The 21672-nt window shown below is 40.9% G+C and overlaps 3 protein-coding genes across 6 annotated transcripts; 2 read left to right on the top strand and 1 right to left on the bottom strand.

Annotated features, from left to right (window-relative positions):
• The first annotated feature begins 589 nt into the window (after positions 1-589).
• Positions 590-5624, top strand: aldoab (aldolase a, fructose-bisphosphate, b). Its single transcript, XM_069155668.1, has 7 exons — positions 590-698; positions 1976-2094; positions 3367-3633; positions 3722-3882; positions 4434-4692; positions 4846-5045; positions 5187-5624. The coding sequence occupies exons 2-7, from the start codon at positions 1983-1985 to the stop codon at positions 5277-5279; spliced, it is 1092 nt and encodes a 363-aa protein (XP_069011769.1). The 5' UTR covers positions 590-698; positions 1976-1982; the 3' UTR covers positions 5280-5624.
• A 231-nt stretch (positions 5625-5855) lies between these two features.
• On the bottom strand, positions 5856-11052 carry LOC138202019 (chymotrypsin-like protease CTRL-1). Its single transcript, XM_069155669.1, has 6 exons — positions 10989-11052; positions 10325-10339; positions 9987-10155; positions 8294-8562; positions 6921-7069; positions 5856-6761 (listed from the first exon to the last, which is right to left on the bottom strand). Exons 1-6 carry the CDS (start codon positions 11050-11052, stop codon positions 6444-6446), a joined length of 984 nt encoding a protein of 327 aa, XP_069011770.1. The 3' UTR covers positions 5856-6443.
• On the top strand, positions 6373-21642 carry LOC138202017 (uncharacterized). 4 transcript variants are annotated; one of them, XM_069155667.1, is made up of 15 exons: positions 6373-8072; positions 10047-10177; positions 13255-13395; positions 15392-15706; positions 15817-16110; positions 16526-16831; positions 17097-17207; positions 17484-17645; positions 18300-18530; positions 18625-18675; positions 18769-19023; positions 19101-19448; positions 19529-19801; positions 20737-21012; positions 21269-21642. In XM_069155667.1, the coding sequence occupies exons 3-15, from the start codon at positions 13344-13346 to the stop codon at positions 21298-21300; spliced, it is 2706 nt and encodes a 901-aa protein (XP_069011768.1). In that variant the 5' UTR covers positions 6373-8072; positions 10047-10177; positions 13255-13343; the 3' UTR covers positions 21301-21642. The 4 variants fall into 4 exon arrangements, with proteins under 4 accessions (XP_069011768.1, XP_069011765.1, XP_069011766.1 ...); XM_069155664.1 differs by having other exon boundaries at positions 18216-18530; XM_069155665.1 differs by having other exon boundaries at positions 9999-10177; positions 18216-18530.
• The last annotated feature ends 30 nt before the right edge of the window (positions 21643-21672 follow it).

Raw genomic sequence — 21672 nt, 5'->3', positions numbered from 1 at the left:
GTGCATGCGTGCGTGCATGCGTGCGTGCATGTGGATGCGTGCGTGCATGTGGATGCGTGCGTGTGCTATTAATGCAAACTACATATACCCCAAAGTTATCTTCCTCCACATACCCTTAAAGATGACCTCTGGGTGATGAGATTTTAAATTGACTGCAGTTAAATATTGTACAAGATCTACACTTTTGAATGCCTCATACTGTCATAAAAATGGCTTAAACTGGGGTGTAAAGTGTGTATAGTGTGTAAAGGGTGCAGAGATGCGCTTGAAAGGGGCAGAATATTTTTTTAATATAGGGAACATCGAAGTGAGACTAATTCACTATATTTATATTTAATATATCTGGATCTTCCACTATTCCACCAATCTACTGATACCATACCTTATACAACACTTTCTTCCCCCCATGCATCCCACCATGGCTGTCCCTCACTCCATCGGATTCTCTGCCATTCACTGAAACACTCTTTGCCCTTTCACTGGCTGCTCCCCAGCATGTTACTCCAGCCCCAGTCTGCCTGAATGTCACAAGCCATCTCTGGTTGCGTCCTGTTCTTTTTATAGCCGGGCAGCTGAAATGTGAGGGGTCACAATGGGAGGATAAATACAAGGGCCAGCGGGCTGCAGGAGTGTCGCAGACGAAAGCCGGATCTTCTCCCTCCCTCTCTCTTCTCTCAGCTCTCCTCCCAAACTCAAAGGTAAAAAAGAAAAGAAAATTTAATGGACAACTGTGAGATTTACCCTTTCTCTAACTGGATTTGTGTGTTACCTGCTGAATATTTTTGATTGTATAAAGCATGAGGTGAATGGCAATTCCCATATATAGTATTGAGTTAATGTTCCACATACTCTTATAGCCATGACAAGCTGGTTTCTGTGACTATTTATATCTACATGAGATGAGCAAGACCAATAGCAGTGTCACAGTTAACCTACAGCCTCATTTCTGCATTACAAATGACTGTGCTGAGAACACCAGATACTAAAACAACCTGAAATAACTCTGTTTTTTTTATACCCACTAGTCAGTAATGAACTGCTTCACTTGCACTCTACTCTAAACCATGCATGATAATTCTCCCTCAGCATTACATATCTTCACATATACTAAACACTAATTGTCATGACTGAGAAGTTTAGCTTATCTCCAGTGCGTCACACGTCGTTACAACACCTTATTTTTAAGTGATGAAAAGTTTCCATGGTCAGTGGTGACTCAGTTGTGTGACTAAGCTCTGGTTTAAAACCATCCACATTTTTCCAGACTATGTGCTGATGAATCTTCCTGCAGGGTGGTATGACTCCTGAACAATAGAGTGTGAAGCTGCACAATTCTCTTCTATGAAATCCCTTCTTGCTGGTGCTTTCATTGCCTTGTGCAATGCAGTAGTACACTGTTTATTTTTAGTCCAACCTATTGATAGTGAGGGCATGAACGGGGGAAGAGGGAGGGCATGTGTGATAGCAGACCAGGGAAAGAGGAATGGAAAGGTCAGGGATAAGAGGTTAGAAAATGGAATAGGTCACCCGCATGCTTGTCGTGATTTCTCAAGGGTGGTCAGATGCATGGAGGGTGAGGGAGAGGAGGGTTAAGTGCTCTCTGACACTGGATCCCCTGTGGGACTGTACATTGTGCCTGTGAAATAGTGTGTAATCCCAGCTCATAAACTACTGCTGCAACAACCGCAGTTAGACGGTTGTGGCACCAGGTGGTTGGATTAGTCAACAGAATATGGACAGACAGGAAGGCCTTCTTGTCACACTCTTTTTTCACTACTTCCTCCCACAGCCAATCTAATTTCCTGCCCTCTTTGCAGCTTACTATGTTTACACCAAAAGACCACAACCACATTATAGTTGTGCAAATTCAACTTTACAGATTTGAGAGTGAAATTGTTGCCTCCTGTCCTCTCTTTTAGCAAACCAAATATTTCCTTATTTTCTGAAATCGTATTGTTTTCCTCCTCTTATCCAGAGTCAAGATGCCTCACGCATATCCCTTCCTCACTCCTGAGCAGAAGAAGGAGCTCAGTGATATTGCTCAGAGGATCGTCGCTCCCGGCAAGGGAATCCTCGCCGCAGACGAGTCCACAGGTAAATAAATTTCATTCATTTTGGAGTCAACACTCTTCTGATCAGGAAGTACAATAGGCTGCCAACAATTTATAACACACACAGCAGAGCTGCTATGTACTCTATATTTGTGATGAGGAACTAATCCCAAAACTTTTGGCCCAGCTCTGGCCCATATACTGATATCAGATTAAGAATGTGCTGCTGGCCCAGGCCCGGCCCATGTACTGCTTAAAGGGTTGCTTTGTTGCCATGGAGATCAACCCCCCTCCCCACCCACCCACCCACACCCACACACCACACACACACACACACACACACACACACACACACACACACACACACACACACACACACACACTTTAGGGCCAACTTCTGTTCCTCAGGGTATTTTTGCATTTGTTTCAGCATTTTAGACACATGATCATGTGTCTTAAAAGCTAAAACATGATACTCAGGTTTTCTCTAAATTAACAATAATATTACAATTTGGCTGAGCTGCAGTTGTTGAATACTAAAATAATGCCATATTGTGCACACACACACACACAAACATTAGCCATTGCAAATAAATTGGAATAAATAAATTACCTGTTGCTTAGCATATAAACAAAACAGATGAAAGAAACATTGCAAAATTACATTGTGGAACAGAGGATGATGCAACACAAATAACCCCTGGTAGGAATGTTGATACATACTTTTGTGTAATGCTGTGAAAAGTAAAAAAAAAAAAAAAAACAATAAATATGATTAACTCAACTTTAATTAGATGTTGCAGGTACTTGGCCACAAATCAAAACATTAAACACAACATATTGAAAACTGAGGGCGGGGCTCTTTTATTGATAGGCCTGGGGTGCACGTCAGGAGTCAGATCACCGCTCGTTCCATCCCAGCTCATCCAAATATGGTCACCTCTGGGTCCAGAACAGTAAGATGGCGAAGGAAGAAATCTGAACTCGAGGCTTCAGAAAAGCAGCTCACAAACCGATGCATTAAGTCAGGGTTGGTTTCTGGTCGGTTCAGAAGTCTTTGATGTCAGAGCGTTCTTCCTCATGCAGCTGATGTGAAAAACAAAATTACAGAGACCTAAAAAAATGTTGCACAAAACAAAGAACAAAGATAATGTGGTAAAATGTCATGATTCAGCAAAGAACTATAAGGACCTGTGTTCTTAGAAATAAACTGAATTTTTTTTTTATTATTAGGATGTCCTCCAGTGCTCACACGAATACACCAGCTAAATTGAAAGACAGATTTTTATTTCGTCTATCCCATGTTTTCATCCAGGCAGTGTGGCCAAGCGCTTCCAGAGCATCAATGCTGAGAACACTGAGGAGAACAGGAGGCTGTACCGCCAGCTCCTCTTCACCGCTGACGACCGCGTCAACCCTTGCATCGGTGGCGTCATCCTCTTCCATGAGACCATGTACCAGAAGACCGACGATGGCAAGTCCTTCCCACAGTACCTCAAAGAAAGAGGCATGGTGGTGGGCATCAAGGTTGACAAAGGTGTTGTCCCCCTGGCCGGAACCAACGGCGAGACAACAACTCAGGGTGAGCGCAGAAATGACTTAAAGACATGAAAGGAATATCAACATCCTTAAATATTATTGTCTAGCTCATCTCCTCTCCCCCTGAACAGGTCTTGATGGACTCTATGAGCGTTGCGCCCAGTACAAGAAGGATGGTGCTGACTTTGCCAAGTGGCGCTCCGTTCTGAAGATCACCCCCACTACTCCCTCAAAGCTGGCCATCCTGGAGAACGCCAATGTCCTGGCTCGCTATGCCAGCATCTGCCAGATGGTAAGACACAACAGATAGATGCTGAAATCCGAGTGAATTCTTTGTAGATTTTCCAAGAATTTTACAAGCTTCCAGGCAGGGAAAGATCTATGTACAGTGTGTAGGTTATCGGTAGAAAAACATGCCCTGTCAGCACCCTGTGTAGCGACTCACACAAATATCAGTTCACATACACATCAAAGTATTTGTGAGTCCACTTGCAATCGATGTATCATCACAAACAGCTGCCTTAGAGACTGTTATTGATTTGTATTTATGCAATTAATGCTATCTTGCAGCAGACTTCCTGTGTGGGTGGATTAAATATGATAATGTATTCATACTTAGAAAACCTGAGAACAAGCAGCCAAATGCAAAAATTTCTGCACAGAAATATATTATTGTAAAGTTTGCACAGCAACTTGGACAATAATGGAGAAGTATTAGAATTTTTTGATGTGCAGTAATAAGAAACATAGACTGCATTCGTATTTCCTGCCTCCTTATTTATAGCTTGTTTTTGATAGCTGCCTATAGTGCTAACACACTCCTCTTGTCTGTGCCCTCCTCAGCACGGCATCGTCCCCATTGTGGAGCCTGAGATTCTCCCCGACGGCGACCACGACCTGAAGCGCACCCAGTACATCACTGAGAAGGTCCTGGCTGCCGTTTACAAGGCCCTGTCCGACCACCACGTCTACCTGGAGGGCACCCTGCTCAAGCCCAACATGGTCACTGCCGGACACTCCTGCTCACACAAGTACAGCAACCAGGAGATTGCCATGTCAACTGTTACTGCCCTGCGCCGCACTGTGCCCCCTGCAGTTCCTGGTGAGCTGGATGCACATGACTCTCTGTTGTTGACACATTTGGAAGCTTTACCAACACAAAGTTTTATCAAATTCTTGATTGAATAATCTGCATGACGTTGACTCAGCTGTTGACAGAAGTGCATTGCATGACTATTTTATTCTTGCGGTACAGGCATTACCTTCCTGTCTGGTGGACAGAGTGAGGAGGAGGCCTCCATCAACCTGAACGCCATGAACATGTGCCCACTGCACAGGCCCTGGGCCGTGACCTTCTCGTACGGCCGTGCCCTGCAGGCCTCTGCCCTCAAAGCCTGGGGCGGCAAGAAGGAGAATGGAAAGGCATGCCAAGAGGAGTACATCAAGAGAGCTCTGGTATGTGTGAATATTAATACAAATTATGATATAAAATGTGAAAGTATCGATTAGATGTGAGAGAACCCTGGGGATTGTTAGCATCAAACTTATTCTTCCAGTGTCCCATTCAATAATATTGTCCCTTTTCTTCTCTTGCAGGCTAACAACCTGGCCTGCCAGGGCAAATATGTTTCCTCCGGAAGCAGCACTGCTGGTGGAGACTCACTGTTCGTGGCTAATCATGCTTATTAAGCATGGACACTCTTTCCACCTTCTTCCCACCATCATTACATCACCATGGAAAATGTCACTCTCTCCACTATTAACCACAGTAACAGCACTTTTACAGCATCTTGGTAGAAAGCAATAGTAAAAGATGGAAAAACAACTTTCCTTCAGGTTGTCGCAGCAGGACAGTTAGGACATTCTGAAAAATGTTCTGCCTCCATTCCCTAAACTTTTATTTTTAAACACCTTTTTTTCAGGTGAAGTTTCCCACACTGTTTTTACACAACATGTACTATTTTCATTGGTCCATTTCCACCAAGTGCAGTATGTGACTTATACTGGTACCAAGAAATAAAGTATTTGAGCTTATCTGCTTCACTTCCTTTTCTAATTCTATTTTCGGGTTGACTTCCTAATGCACAAAATAATGTCAAGTTCACGTGAAAAAAACAATGACAAGCTAGAGCCACAGAGACAGTGACACTGACAGAAGGAGTATGATCCACAAAAGAACAAAACAAAAAAATAAAAAAAATACATAAGGTTTCAGCATTTTACTAATTAAAAGTAAAACAATAAAATGTGCAAGACTTTATAAGGTTAGGTTAGGTTAGGTAGTTACTTTATTAATCCCTGAGGGGAAATGTTTTCGCTACAGCAGCATGCAGAAGCAATAGATAGTAACAGAACAATAGAAAAGCAATAAAATAGCAGTAAAATAGCAGTAAAAACTATAAAATATAAATATAAAATATATATCATATATATCATATATATAAAATATAAGAAATATAAGAAAGCCTAAAAATATAAGAAAGCTTAAAAAATAGAAGATTTTGCAAATGTGTTACAAGGGAAATTTGTGGTTTGTTTTTACATCTAAACCACAAACTTCCCTCAAAGATAAGACGTCAGTGTTTAAATTGACACTTTGGTTGCTTCCTTTTTTGTTTTGTTTTTAGCACAAAGTGTATGAAGAAGAAATGCACATCGGGCTCAACAACGGCAGCCACTGGCTTGAGTGAAAACTTCTCACCTGGCATATGAGCCAAAACATTTTCTGGCTTCACTTTTAGCCTTGTGCAAGCCCATTGCACTCAACTCAACTACAACCATCATTGTGCTACATTTATGTTAAATTTTGATCAAACAGAGTGAAACAGAAGAACTTGTTAGCGCTGAACTGTTTTATGGAGCTAAAACGTGAAGCAGCAACATTGTCATTAATAGAACAACCAATGCAAGCTCAGCTGCAAGCTTGGTTGAATTTGCAGAGATTGTGCTGCGACACACGAAGCTGCCGTCTTGGTCAGCGCCATTAGCAGTGAATGTTACAAAGCTAAACTTTGCCTCCGCCGCTTGATCTACCATCCAGGTCTGGAATTCAGACACTCGGGCGTAGACCTCAGGGAAGCCAGCCTGGGCACAAGGTACTCCAAAACTGGTAATGCCAGCCTGAATCCACAATGCGCCTTGTTTGCATTGCAAAGGGCCGCCGGAGTCCCCCTGGAAAAGACAAGCCATAACACAAATAGTTGTAATGAAGGATCTAAGTATTTCAACTGTATGTAAAATATATTAGTAAGTCATGTAAGGAAACACTTCAAAAGTAGTCCAAACTGCTGCTTAAAATATTAGGCTACAAAAACGTGGTATTGCTTTCACCTGACATGCTCCTTTATTCTCTTGCCCCGCACAAATCATATTGTCAGTGATGTTTGCTTCTTTGTTTGGGAGGTAATTGCACTCGCACTGCTTGTTTCCAATGACGGGGATCTGAACCTCTTGTAGTGCAGAAGAAGCTGGCAAAGGCTCTGTGGAGGAGAGAATATAAGATCAGTTTCCTGTCATGCAGTTTCAGTAATTCAGTAAAAGTATTTATGAGCTAACAGATTTCTGTCTTACAAAATGACAGGCATCATGCGAGCAGATGTTTTTTTGTGTGGTTTTTTTTTCATTTATCTGACATTTGGCTGGTCCACCACTTTGGTCCAGAGTCTTCACACTGAACACTCAGTCTCGAGTGAGTGAATTTGATGATCTCCAGAATTTTAGCAGCACCATGAAGCTTTCATGGTTTTTAGAGAAATGTCTCAACAACTATCTAATGGATTGTGATGTAATTTGCTCCAGACATTCATGCTTTAACAGGACATTCATTCACGCAAATCCCCATTAGCCTCAGCAGTAGCCTACTTAATTAATATTGGCATGCTAACGTGCTGACAAGTATGAGCCTCCACTTTTAAAAACGTTTTTATGATAAACTGAAGCTATAAGGAACAGTAAGGAAAATATGTGACAAAGGAGATGGAGTGGGGCTAGCTGGACCACCTTAAAGATCAGTCACCTTAAGTAAGCCTGATCAGTGTTCCAACAGGCACCAGGTGTAGCTTGTTAATGCTCCTCTATATATGCTGTGTACCAGGCAAACCCTCAAGATGAAAGGACACTGCCCTTCATCCATGTGGTCACCACACTGCATGGGTTGTATGAGATTAATTAAAAACAAAAAAAAAGGGTGAATTCTTGTTTCTGCCCCAAGTGAGAGTGGATTTAACTCACTTAATGACAGACTGTTTTGTTTTTAACCTCAGTTTTATCTTGAAATATTTTGTTGCTTCACTTGTTTTTAATGTAGAAAATGTGCCTATATTCCACCTCTCCCCATCCTAACACTTGTGTCTGTCTTGTAGGCCAGAACTTTATCTGTGGCAGGGGGCGGAGGGGGTCGTGGACCTGATCAACCCAGGGCCTATGCAGAGAAGCCATTCCTTCCTTTGCATGGTTGTGCATTGTTTGCACCTCACACTTGAGGTAGGTGTGTGTGTATGCGTGATATTTCACAAACCTTTTGCATAGGTGTGAGTGCAACCCTCCATCCTGACTAGTGGTGTTGGGTTTGTTTTTTTTAAATTTGTGTATATTAGTAAACCTAATTGTTAACCTTGGCAACTGTTAGCTCCGCTGTTCTCTTTCATGTTGTACGGGGTGAAATGTCTGAAATGGTTAATGGTACGACCTGAGGGGCTACTCACCGTCCCTTCCAAGTTTGCCCCAGCCGGTGGCCCAGCAGAGGGTGGAGTTGTAGAACAGGCTGGAGTTACTCGCCAGGCAGACAGGCCGGATGTAGTCGGTGAAAGTGACGGGGCTGCTGAGCTTCATCAGGGCAATGTCGTTGTTGAAAAGTGTGTCATTGTAGTTGGGATGGACAATGACCTTGGACAGGGTGTGCTTCACCTCATTAACATTAGGGCCTGCCTGAGTCTCTCTGCCCAGGTAGACAGTCCATGCACTGGTTGAGTTTCTGTATTTATTTATTTTTTATAAAAAAACAAAAAAAACAACGTGATGCATAATGTGATGAGGGTGGTTTATGTTTGTTGAATCAGTGTAGTATCAATTAGTTTAACTTATTGGGATGAAGTTGCCAACATGTTGCCTGAAATTAAATATTTGGATGTTTACGGTGTGTATGTGGGTGTGAAAGCTGTCAGCAGGGAGTCCTCAGTTTGAGTCCCATCTGGCTCGATCTTTGTCATTCGCCTGCTCTCTTTCCACATATTTCTTGTCCGTCTCTATTGTGAGAGTCGGATAATAATTTTTGGAAAAAAGAGAAACCAGTGCACCACTCTTGTGCAGTATACTCTTGTTTTTCCCCCAAACACGGAAGAAGAGTGAGACAAAATAAAACCTGAGCTGACCCAAACTGTACACTGTTTGGTGGAGTCAGACTTAAATTGCCAAAAGTCTGTGCAAGGCTTGGCACAAGCCTAGCTGGATCGGTCAAGAAATACAGCAAATATTTGTTCAGGCAGTCAACTCTGACACAACAGCACTCATTGATTTTAGTTGTACTGTCCTTACATTTCAGTACCAAGGAAGTGCCACCGTTTTTGTCTTTCCACTTCCTGTCTACAGAGTACGGATGTTCCGTGTTGTGTAGCTTTACATCTTCTGCATGTGAATACCTTGCATCTATACATTTTAGAAAATATCTGACCAGTTTTGTAACAAAGCGTAAAGTGTGAAAGACTGAGAGCTAGAATGAAAGGAAGAGTTTCTACTACAGCAGTCTGAACAATATCCAGCAGTATTTACAAAGCACCACTGATTAGATTAGTTATCCAGCAATGCACCAGGATCAGTTGGTCACATTACTGTTATAGTAGTCACGGTGACTGGTCTGAATGTGGTGGTATTTTAATTTCATTCCGTGTATTGCAACATGATATGATGGCATTATGTGTGCTGATGCAAAATATATTTTTGTAAAATATATTTTTGCATCCAGCCCTGTAACAGGCAGGCCAAGCAAATAGTGGAAAGTTTCTACTTGGATACCATTGTTAGAGCATCTATGTAGTCTTTTTAGTAGTGTGGCTGCTGATTATATTATTTAGGAGGCTTTAGCTTCTCTGTCATCGGTTTAATGTTATGCATCTTACCCTTATTTTTTAGCCCTTTGTGTATTCGGACTCTATATGTTAACTTTCTTCTTTTCATTGCAATCTGACAGTCCATAGACATGACAGTCATACTTTAATGAACATTTCCAGGAGAAAAATTAAACATCTCTCTGGTTCAGGGGTCTCTTTTTGAGTTGAGGAAGGATAGTAACCGGTATGGGAGCTTTCTGGGTGGAAGAAAAGTTTCAAAACTCCAGTAAGATTTCTAATGTTTGAGCGAGAAATGTAAGAAATGGAATGAGATCTGAGGAGTATGTCTTACGTTACAATGCAGTGGGCTGCAGTGAGTACCCACTGGTCACTGATGAGGGTCCCTCCACAGATGTGAGCGCCAATGGCAGTGAGGTGTATGCTAACCTGCCAGGGCCACGATCCAGCTATGGTGTTCTCGCCACCTGCGATCCTTGTGTTCAGAGGTGCCACTCCACAGTCTGACAGAGCAGAGACAACTGTGTAAGTATGCAGCGTAGTTATTCCGACACGCATGCAAAACTACAAATGTTTCATCATAGTTGTTCATGTTCAGTAGATCATCTGAGTATGCACATCATTAAGAGCATTGACATGGCTGTAGGGATTGTATAAAATGATACTGCTTACCCTGAGCCTTCGATCCTGTCGGAATAAGAGATGAAAGAGTTACTGGCATCTGTATCCTTTGGGATATTCTTACCACACGGGTTAAATAGTGTAGCAGATGTGTAACTGCAGCCATAAGGTAGCACCACTGTCCCAGCTTTCTCTGACTGTACAGTACATCATATACAGCATATCACATTCATATTTTATTTTGTAACATCATTGTTAAAGCACTGCACAGCTACTATTATATTGTTTGGTAAAATAGTTTATAGTTAATAACAGAAGTTAAACCGATTTAATGCAGGGCATCTGTATTTACATTAACATTTATATTTATGTCATCAATAAATCAATCTCCATGTTTTAATATTACATATGATTTGTTTAGAGTCATGTAAGAGTTGAATGATTAAACCAAACAAACACAAACCTCTTTAAACCAGCTGAAGCCAACAGCACCTACTTGACAACAAACCTCTCAGTGGTTTAAGAATTCATTATTACCTCCAATGTAAAACATATCAATTAATAGTTCTGTGTAGGAAAACGGCACCACAGTAAATGACCATGAAGTAGAATATAAAAAGTCTGTAATTCTATTAACAAAAACTACTAAATAAGCTTCAAAAGAGGACATTTAGGTTGTAGTACTGTAAATACAGTAATGGTAATAAAAGCTCACCTTGCCCAATGAGGACGGTGCACATCAAGAGTATACACACAGCCCAGGCTGCCATACTGCACATCACTAAAGTTTTGCCTTCAATAAACAGAGACGGTCTTTAACATACAGCTTTTTCCCCATGTTAATCTGCAGGAAGTAATGTGCACTATTTTTGTAGAACAACCACTCCCAACTCAAACCTGTTTCTCTCCATATCTGCACATAAAAGAATGTTTTCATAATAACTCAGCTGTTGCATTCAGTTATGAGCAAGCACACATACTATACACAGTGTCTTTTGTCTGTGATGTTTGATTTGGTTTCTGGAAAGTTCTGTTTTCTTTCTAATGTTCCACAATAACATTACAAAAATGTATAATTAATTATTAACGCATAAGCATCGTTTTAGTGTTGCAGCTGATAAAGGTGCAGTAGCTGACTTTTACCTTTTTAATGTCTTTTTTGGTGTCAAATGTTTGGCCACATTTGACACCAAAAAAGACATTAAAGGCATCAAGTTTTCAGGTTGTCTGTCTGTCCCATGCTCATGGATGTGATATCTCGGAAAGATCAAGGGATTTTTTTTTTTAAACTCACAAACGTTCACTCCGGCTTAAGGATACACTAATCAGATTTGAGGTATTTTTAAAGGTAAAAGACTTCACAAAACACATTTGTGACCATAACTCAAGAATTAATTTGCTAGTTATGACCATTTTTCACACAAATGTCTTGTAGGATAAAAATGATGAAGTGATGACATTTTGTATCCAAAAGGTCAAAGGTCAACTTCACAGACATTTTAATGTTCTGCATAAACACTTTTCTGGCCATTATTTAACAGGAACATAAATGGAGATTGGACAAAATTTCACATTTGGTCAGACACTGAACTGGTGACACTTATCTTGGGTGTTCACCTTGAAACTGTGCTGATTGTATAGATCTTCTATTGGATTGATGACGTATGTGAAGCATCTATAGCAACATCCATATTTGAAGCATTGTGTCCTGTCAGGGCTGCAACTTTGTTAAATCAAAATCTGATTTATTGGACGAATTCCTTCAAAATCTTTACTCCATGACTCTGGTCAGAAATGGTTGTAAACTGCAACTTGACAGGTTTGCAAAGGAATACTACTGCCAGGCCATAATTGTAGCTTTTATTTATTTTTCTTTATAAAGAAGATTGCACTATTCACAATCTCAGATTTTTCTTTTTTTTTAAAGGAGTAGGCTGACATTTTTTTTTAATTAATTTCCCTTTCTTGCTAAAAATTAAAATCTGCCCTCCAGCAACAGTAAGGAAATCAGCACAAAAGATTTTGCTGATGTCATTTGAGTTAAAGAATCTAGACCATGAACTCAACCTCACAATAGTCAAGTAACCTCATTCCTTCAATCAGCTGGTGTGACTCCCATCAAACACACAGGTACCTCGTTTTCTCTGAACCTCTTGATTCACTCAATCTTTCAGCCTGATGAAAGCAACGAGAGTGTCAGACAAAGAAAGAAGAGAAAACACAATGTTCAATCAGAAAGAGCCGTATGTGAGCACAGGTACCGAAGGCAAACAAGGACAGGGAACACATAAATCATTTTCTTTTTAGGTCACTTTTATTTCCAGCTGAAGTGACAAAGCAGAAAGGTAACAAGAGACAATACTTCACCTTGGTGACACAGACAACCTGCAAATCAATACAGAAATGAACCCTGACTGAAGTGTGTTAAGATCAATGAAAGTGCAAGGTCAAACAATTTAAACGGGTAATTAGGTTGATGAATATTCAGAGGGGGATGAAACAGAAAACACATTTTCTTTCAGACATTGAGAACTTATTCTGGCTAAACATTAACTATATCAGAGGCACCAATCATAGCAGGAAGGGACTGAAGACACAGAACACAGAGAGAGAAAAGAGAAGCTCTTTTTCTCTGCAAAATGTAACGCCACACTAACTTTTCCCCGGATAGAAAAGAGTTGTAGTCTCGCCTGAGTGTTTGCCCACATAAGCTCAGTGGGATTACTCTCTCTGTTTGTTCATGGCAACACTGCACCAATGTAAAGTAGCCCCAAAACCTTGGCCACAGGCCTGTCTGAATTTTAAGTGACCAGTGCCCCCACTTGTGTGTCCCTGAACATCTCCCTCTTTTTTTCCTCACTCACCCTTCTTACGCTGTTACACTTCAAGGCTCGCTTATTTAAGAGGATATACACATATCAAGGGCCTCCTTTCACTCCTGTGAGGCCCAGCAACAATATTTCTTGTCTCCCAAATGGCAGGACAAACACGCCCACTGTCACCTCATGGCTCTATATAAGACGGGATAACGACCTGATGATAAGAACTTGGTCTCAAGACTAGCCTAGCCATGCAGTGTAAAGTCCTCGTCCATGTTGTGCTCCTGACTCTCATAAACAATGGTGAGTATTGTGTCGTTACACTCACTGCGTTGATGTTTCTCTAAGAAATGACTCGGTTTGAATCGAACATATTGATAGTGAGCTCAGATTGAACTCTTGAAGCAGCGATGCTTGTCAGTTAAAACTCTAGAAACTAATTGTTAGTTTGTCTAGATCTTGTAGTGGTTTACCAGGCGAGCGTTAAAGTACAGATAGCACATGTTGATCATACATTTTAGAGGTAACATGCACCTGACGTTTACTTTGTTGATTCATGGTAAGACAGGGCTATATGACAACACGTAAGTGAAACATTAGTGATTTGTTTCTTTCTTTTTTATATATATAAAATTGATTGTGCTGTTGCTTTTTCTCCTGCTTTAAAGATATTGTGACCAATGATGCAAATCAATGAATGGGACTGCACACTGCTAATATTGGATTTATATGATTTTTGCATCTTTGTTATAGAGTTCTGTAATTTGTGATTCAGTCAAAACTGCACATTATTATTATTATTCAGTTATTATAAAAAAAATGTCTTAAAATTGAATTTCTTGAAAATTTGAAGTGTTAACACACACACACACACACACACACACACACACACACACACACACACACACACACACAGACATACACAATGACATATAACAACATAATATTGAACTATAAAATTGAACGTACAGAGATTTTAGTCTCGTCATCCCCCCTAAGAATGTTCACATGCACTGAGAATAATGATTAAGGTTTTTGCTCAAAGCTGTGAAAAAGGTAAAATTATACTTTATGTACAGTTTGACATTCTTCACTGTGTATGAAATGATTATCATTACCATGGAAACAAGCAATGAAAAATGTCCTGTAACTGAGATGACATTTTTTCAACTAAATTTTAATAACTTAGGCTCAAATGCTCTGCTCTGATCTGAGTGTTTTGAATAACTTTAAACAGTCTAAATTGTTGATCTATATTAAATGTAGCATTATAAATAACTTTTTAAATGGACTAGTGTGATATTAGCCCTTGAGCTAGTTTTGACTCTTTGTATTTGTATTGTCAAAAATAGACGTCTATTAAACATTAGTCATATCTATTCACCCTCATTCTTGTCCTTGTCAGCCTCCTATGATCCATCACACTTCACATGAAGTGCAACATAAACACTTCACACCAAAGAAAGTTTTCCACTGCTCGGTGCTATACCTGCGAACAAGTATTTATTGTAGTAGTTACTAATTAAGCTGGATTAGTTGGTCGGACCTGTTGGAAAGGCTTTATGTTTACGCTGATTCATGCAGGTATACTGAGATTACTTATTTACTATTAGGCATCAAAAGAAAAAAATTGGATTTCATGAAACTCAAATCTCTGACTCTATTCCTTCTCACTGCTCATTCAGGGTTATGAAGTGTCAGGTTAACAAAAAATAAACGGGACTGGTGGATTTGTTTTGTTTTTTTTGTTCAGCCTGGGACAGATGTTTACTTTCACTTTACTCTTGTGGTGATCTAACAATATTCATTATAACATTAATGTCATCAAAAACAGGAGAATGACTTCAGGGGAGCTTTGGTCACTTTGATTAAACAGTGTCAACAGGTTGAGCAGTGTGTGTCTGTTGTGTGTTATACTTTGTTTAATTCTGTGAAAATGAGGAACATTGTGATGGTTTTTTTTCTTTTTAAGGATGGAATGGCTTCAAGTTTTGCACAATAGATGTTGGTTTCACTCAGGTCATGACACTTCTTCAAAATGTGTTTCATTGAAAACATTTAGTAAACTTAAATATAAACATTTAGCTGTTCTTTGTATTGAGAGAGCTGTATTTTCAAAAGAAACTAGTTTAAGGTCAAACCTAACCAAATAGAAAAAAAGGTACATTTCACCAGAAGTTCACGCACACTCTTCAGTCATTGTATAGAGATTCATGTTTCAGTAAGGAGCATCGATAAGTGCTGTTCAGTGATGGCTCTTTAATGTCTCTCCATCTAAACTTTCTCTTCCTGTTTTCAGTGTCTTCCAGTGAAATTCAGGCCAGCCCAAATACAAATGCGACCCTTCCCTGCAATGTGACTCTCCCTGCATCAGTAACAGATGCGTCTTCAATCAATGTCACATGGATAAGTAACAGCACTGTTGTCGCCTCATTTGGAAAAGCAGCACCGCAAATAAAGGAGGGATTCAGCTGGAACACCACAGATTTCTCCAGTGGGGACTTTTCTCTGACCATCCTCAAAGCCAGTCTCGACCTGCAGGGGGTGTACAAATGCACAGTCGGCTACCAGTCCACAACTCTGCACTCCAGTAATGTTACATTCAGTATCCTGGGTACGCCTTTGTTTACATCCTGTAGTCTGATTTGTGCTTCATTTGAACCTAAAATACAAAAAAACAAACCTGGACTTTTTTTGTCCTTTTTGTTTTTTCCCCTTTTCTAGCCTCCCCCACACTTTCAATTCCACAGCAGTGGGTGGTGTTAGAAACAGAGAACCAGCTTAAATGCCGTGCAGATGGTTTCTACCCTCCTCCTGTCTCTTTCTCCTGGACCAGAGATGGGCAAGTGATTCAGTCTCCCTACCAGGTTGAAGGTGAACTGACTCCAGATGGGTTCTACTCAGCTGTGGGCAACCTGACAGTCTACCCCTCCCGCGAGCACCAGAATATGACCTTTGGCTGCAAAGTGTCCCACAGTGGCAGCGGTCAGGAGCTGGACTTCCAACTCAACATCACCTGTGAGTGACTCAAAGGGGGCCCTGTTCACACCTGGCATTAACATGTGTCTCAAGTGTGCACTTGTGATCGGATCTCACTGTCCCACTTTATATGTAAAGAAACACTCATGTAAATAAAGACATAAATAAGACTAGAGGAGTCACAGCAACAGCCAGTTTACAAAATAAAACATCCCTGCTCAATCATGCCTCCTTTTAATGTTTCATCCATTAGAAATCTATCGCATATGGCACGTCGCAGTTCTTTGCACATTTGCATATTCAAAAGTGACTTCAGTGCCTAATCACATTATTTTTTTCATGTAAAACCACCGCTGTCATTATAGTACAAACTGTGACATATTTGGGGTTTTTATGTACTACAAAGCCTTTATGAGGCTAAAGGTTATAATTATTTCCTGAATGTCCTCCTCAGATCTGCCATCTATCAGACTGTCTGTCGTGCCGTCGAGCTCCAGAAACACTCCTCTCACTCTCTACTGTGACCTGGAGAGTTTCTACCCTGAAGATGTGTCTGTGTCTTGGTTTCAAAATGAGACAGCCCTCCCAGAGCCCCCCGTCACCGAGCAGAACCCAGATGGGACCTATAGAACCAGACGTTATTACACGTTAAGCCCCGAGCAGAGGGGGCAAGGTGGGAAGGTGGAGTGTGCAGTAAACCAGCCTGCGGTAGTGATTCCTGTCAGTGGCTCGGCATATCTGGAAAAAGTGGATCCTCAGGGTACGGTTTTAATGTGATTGTTAGACCGAAAATATTACAACAATGTAAATCATCCAAGGAATTAAAAAAAAAAAAAAAAAAAAAAAAAAAGACTGCAGAAAGGCTGCTTAATAGGCATAAATTGTGTACAAAGTGCAACTTTTGAAGGCAATTTGACTTATTTTGCATCCTGTTCTGTCCTGTTTTTTTCCTGTTTTTAATGCTCAGTCACTGTCATGTGTTCATTCTTTCTTTCAATTAATTTCCTCCTTCTGCTTCCTTGCAGATGAGGCTCTGGTGTTGAATAAATCAGCCAAAGCATCCGTGGCTATGATGTGCATTTCTATAGTGCTGGTCTTCCTGCTTTGTTTCGGCTTTTCCTGGAGGAGAAGAGATGGTGAGTCTGAACCTGGTGTTGCAGCCATTCATATGAGGCAAAGTCTATTTGTGACCCTCATCCCTAGTTTACAATCAATATGAAAATGGGAGAAAAGCCGAAAATAAATCATCCTGACCAACATGTTATACCAGCAAATCCGCAGATAATTTAAACATATGCACGTAAAGATGCATTATTTTACTTTTAAACCATCATCAGTTACATATCTTCTTTTTTTTTACATGTCCTTTTTCTCACCAACTCTTTTTATTCCCTCTGTCTCACCTCACTCAGAGAAAAAGAAGTCCCTCAGTGTGTCAGGGATCATCCTCCCTCCACGTGTGATAGTAGGTCAGAAGGGCAGGGTGTCAGTGAGCATCGAAGGCAGGCGGGTGGACCGAGTCCAGACTGCATGGTTTCTCAATGACACTCCCATCTCTGACACCTCACTAACAGGTACAAGAGCTTATATGCTAATTGTTTGCCTCTTAAACCCCACTGACCTGTGTCAGTCACTATAAACTCAAGCTGTGCTGCAAAATAGTGTTGAAACGCACAGATTTTAAATTGTAGTGGCAGTCAAAGTTTGCAAAGCTGTCACATATGCCACGCTGGGTTTTGGGGAAACACATTTTTCCTGTGAATATTACCCTGGTGTAAAAGGGGAAACCGCAGAACAAACTGATTCAGAATATGAATGATTTGTCAGACAGTGAGAAAAATGAGGATTTTCCAACCTTAAAGGAACAGTTAAACATATGTATTGCACAGGCATACGAGTGATATCTCTCAAATGAAAATGTTGAACTATTCTTTTATAGTACATTTTATAGTATATAGTGCCTATATGTTTCTGGGTTAATAAACAGAAGAAATAGGAAATGAAATGTTTAGATTTACATATATAATTATGATAATACATGAGTGAACAATTATCTTTTGTTTGTGTTGCAACAACTTCTAAAACACACCCTGTTTTCTCTGTAACACTTTTAACTGCTAACAATTTATAAACTTACGCAACAGGAACTTCCAAAACTAATTTTAACTGCCTCTATAACACTCTAACAACCATCCATCTACCCTACGGTTTAACTCTCACCTCACCAGCATCAGAGAAAGGGCCTCTGCTGTCCTCCAGAGGCGAGATGGGTTACTACAAGCTGCACACTCAAGGGCCGCTCCATTCATCTGGAAATGGCACTCAGCAGCTGATCTCCTCGCTCACCTTCATCCCCCAGATTTCGATCCACAAGGGTGCAGTGTTTAAGTGTCAGGTGTCCTACGCAGGCAAGGACAAGATCGTGGAGGAGAGGGTGTCAGAGAAGTTTACTATTCTGTGTAAGACTTTTTTTTCCCCCTCTTATTTACTTTGCATCAAGGCTGCATATTTTTCATAATTTCTACAAAAGAAACTTTTTGGGTTGTCCCTCAGCTGCTCCAGAGGTATCAGAAATACAGCTGGCCGAGACACAAAATGACTCGGGTAAGGAAACAGGTTATTCTTTAATTGTATTCCAATGCATTTTACACATTCCTAATTGGAAAAGGCTACATCTTTTCACTTCCTGTCTTCCAGATGTGATCAGCCTGACAGTCCGAGCATCACATTTCCATCCAGATGTTATCACCTTCCGCTGGTTCTGCCAGGGCGGTGAGCTCAGCCCTGTGGCCTCCCAGGCCTCGTCCTCTCCTCGGCCAAACGCTGAGGGATTCTTTTCAGCCTTCAGCCAGTGTAAACTTCCCCGGAGTGAACTGGAGAAGGGAGCCACTAAAGTGTGGGTCAGTGTCCACCACATTGCCCTGAAGCAACCGGTCACCTGCGAGACCAGAGGTAAGAATGACATTACAATAAAGGCTGTACTGTTTGTTGAGAAGTCAAAGATTAAATATCCTATTTATCCCAACCAGGCTTCATCAAGATGCCATGTGTGTCCGAAATCGTCCGCTCCACCCATTCTTCTGATCAGACTTCAACTCTGGGATGTGAAATCACAGAATTCTTCCCTCCAAACATAACAGTCACTTGGCTGAAGCTCAGAGAGGGACAGGAGGATGACAGAGAGGACGAGGTGATAGAGGGAGGAGAGGTGTGGGGCCCCATACAGACTCATACCAGACTGTACAGGGCGACAGCCACTCTGAAGAGACGGGCAACAAACGAGGAGAAAAAGGACAAAAGAGGAGGGATTATTTGTAGAGTGGAGCACTCTTCTCTCCACGAGCCTATTGAGAGACACTGGAGAAATGCTGACATCGGTATGAATTATTATGGACACTTTGACTTTTATATTATTATATATCTTCACTCACTTTCTGTCTGTATTCCTCCTCCTCAGTTGCTCCGTCAATTCCTCCGTCGATCTCGGTGTGTTGGAGCAGTGAAGGCGTCGGCGTGTTCTCCCTCCTGCTGAAGGGAGGTCACCCGAAGGCCGAATTACTCTGGGCGGCAGGAGGATACACTCTGTCACCGCTGGTATCCAGTGAGACAGAGGAGATAGGAGATGACGGACAGAGGGAGCTGAGGAGTGTGTGCGCCCTGGAGATGTCTACAAGCGTGCCAAGTCCGACAAGCAAACAGCCAGAGAGACGGAAGAATGGACATGCAATAAGTACTTGACCCACATGTCTTCATTTTTAGATCAACAGCAAGTTCAGGAGACCCGTTCATAGTTACCTTCTGTGTGGAACAGAAGGTAACTATGAACGGGTCTCCTGAACTTGCGAAAATATAGTCAGTCATTGGCTAGTGGATAGCCAACTCTCAGTTTCTTTCGTTGGTTTTTCAAAAGAAACTGAACACAATCAAGTGTTAAGAAATATCTGAGTGACATTTTGGAGAAACTAAACATGTTGGCGCTTAAACCACAAAAAATCTGAATATCCTGACATCGCCTGAGTCTTAATTTTTACGATTCTTTTGTTGTTCTGTCTCTTGCAACACTCCTGATTTTTATTGTCTGTGAAGACTCTCGCTCATCCAGCTCCTTGTCTATCTAACGGTTATCAGAAGTCTACTGGACTTGCTTGAAGTCCCTGAGACATTAGACCTGTCTAAAGAAGTCCTTTTTGAATGAGTAGTGAAACCTCTTCAGGAATCTCAAGCAAGTCCAGTTGCCATTGAATAATCCTACTTTTTATAGCAAAGCACAATAATTAATTGTTGGAATATTCCCTTACATTTTCAAGGAAGTGGAGGTTTCAATTCCATCATTACTTAAACTTTCTCCACCTACAATCTGCTTGAAATTTTCAGGCAGGCAAACATGATCTACAGTTGTAGCTTTGAAATATAATTTGCCTTGTGTGGAAACTCGATTCATATCCTTAGCAGTGTACCTGTGTGCAAATAAGTTGTTGTACACTCCACTCTGTGGCCTCTCTGATGCATCTTGGTGGAGGAACCAGATTCAAATAACCTTGTGCAAACTGTCTCATGCAGTGTTGCTATTTTCTCTGCCATGAAATGTAAAGGTTTTGTTTTTATTTCTGCGTTACTATGTGAATATTTGGGCTGGTTTACCTTTTTACCCGTGTCACTTCACAGAAACAAAAGCGGCAGTCACAGACCCTGATGCTGAGGGGATAGAGTACATCGATGAGAAAGTGGACGGAGGGAATAACAACATCGGCAGGGACGAGGACACGCTGTCAGAGCTGGACGAGGACAGTGACAAAGAAAGAGAGGGTGACCCGGGCGCGCTGCACATCAACAGAGTCAACCTGAAGAGGGGTCCCAGAGAAAACGAGAGGACGCGTTTGAGAGTGTGTGTGGAGATCGCACACCCTGCACTCCAGCTTCCCGTTTATCGAACTTGGACAGGTAAGACAAAGAAAAACATTGTTCTAACAGGAAACATCTAACTTGCCTCTTAAATGTCATTTTTCTACATACACGCATGTTACATATTTACAAAATGTACATCATGAAACATCCTGACAGAGGCCAAGAAATTGTATTGGTTGAGTGACATTTTACTAACTGTCATGTTGTTGCATAGGAACAAAATAAATCTTCACGCAAAAGGAAGTTTGTTCCAGGTAAGTTCTCAGATTTTATCTCATGTCCTCTCTTTCAGAGCCCAATGAGGAAAATGTATCTTCTGCATGAAGTCCCTGCAGGACATCTTCTCTATTCCATATATCTCACATAATGCATCTCATATTTATCTCTATAGTACATTTAAACTAGTCCTCATGTTTTTAGCATACCCAACTGTATCCGATGTGATCAAGAAGTGAGGTTTTACTTGCAACATTTGTCGTCCATATTTATACTTATTATATCGTCTGTCATCTTTTACTTTTTCTTTCAACTCCAAGATTTTTTTTTTTTATATATATATATAAATGTTCATATTTTTGTACAAATAATTTTACAATAATAATCCACTTGGGTGGATTGTCTTTTTTATTCTAAATCTGCTTGGTGAAATAAAAACTATATAATTTTGTTGGCGATGTTTCTTTGTTTTATGAAAAT

This window comes from Embiotoca jacksoni, unplaced genomic scaffold (assembly GCF_022577435.1).
Source record: "Embiotoca jacksoni isolate LCO1_2020_lvr unplaced genomic scaffold, fEmbJac1.0.p SCAF_20, whole genome shotgun sequence".
Lineage (NCBI taxonomy): Eukaryota > Metazoa > Chordata > Actinopteri > Embiotocidae > Embiotoca > Embiotoca jacksoni.
The sequence above is the reverse complement of the archived record's forward strand: the minus strand, read 5'-3'. Positions and strand labels throughout refer to the sequence as shown.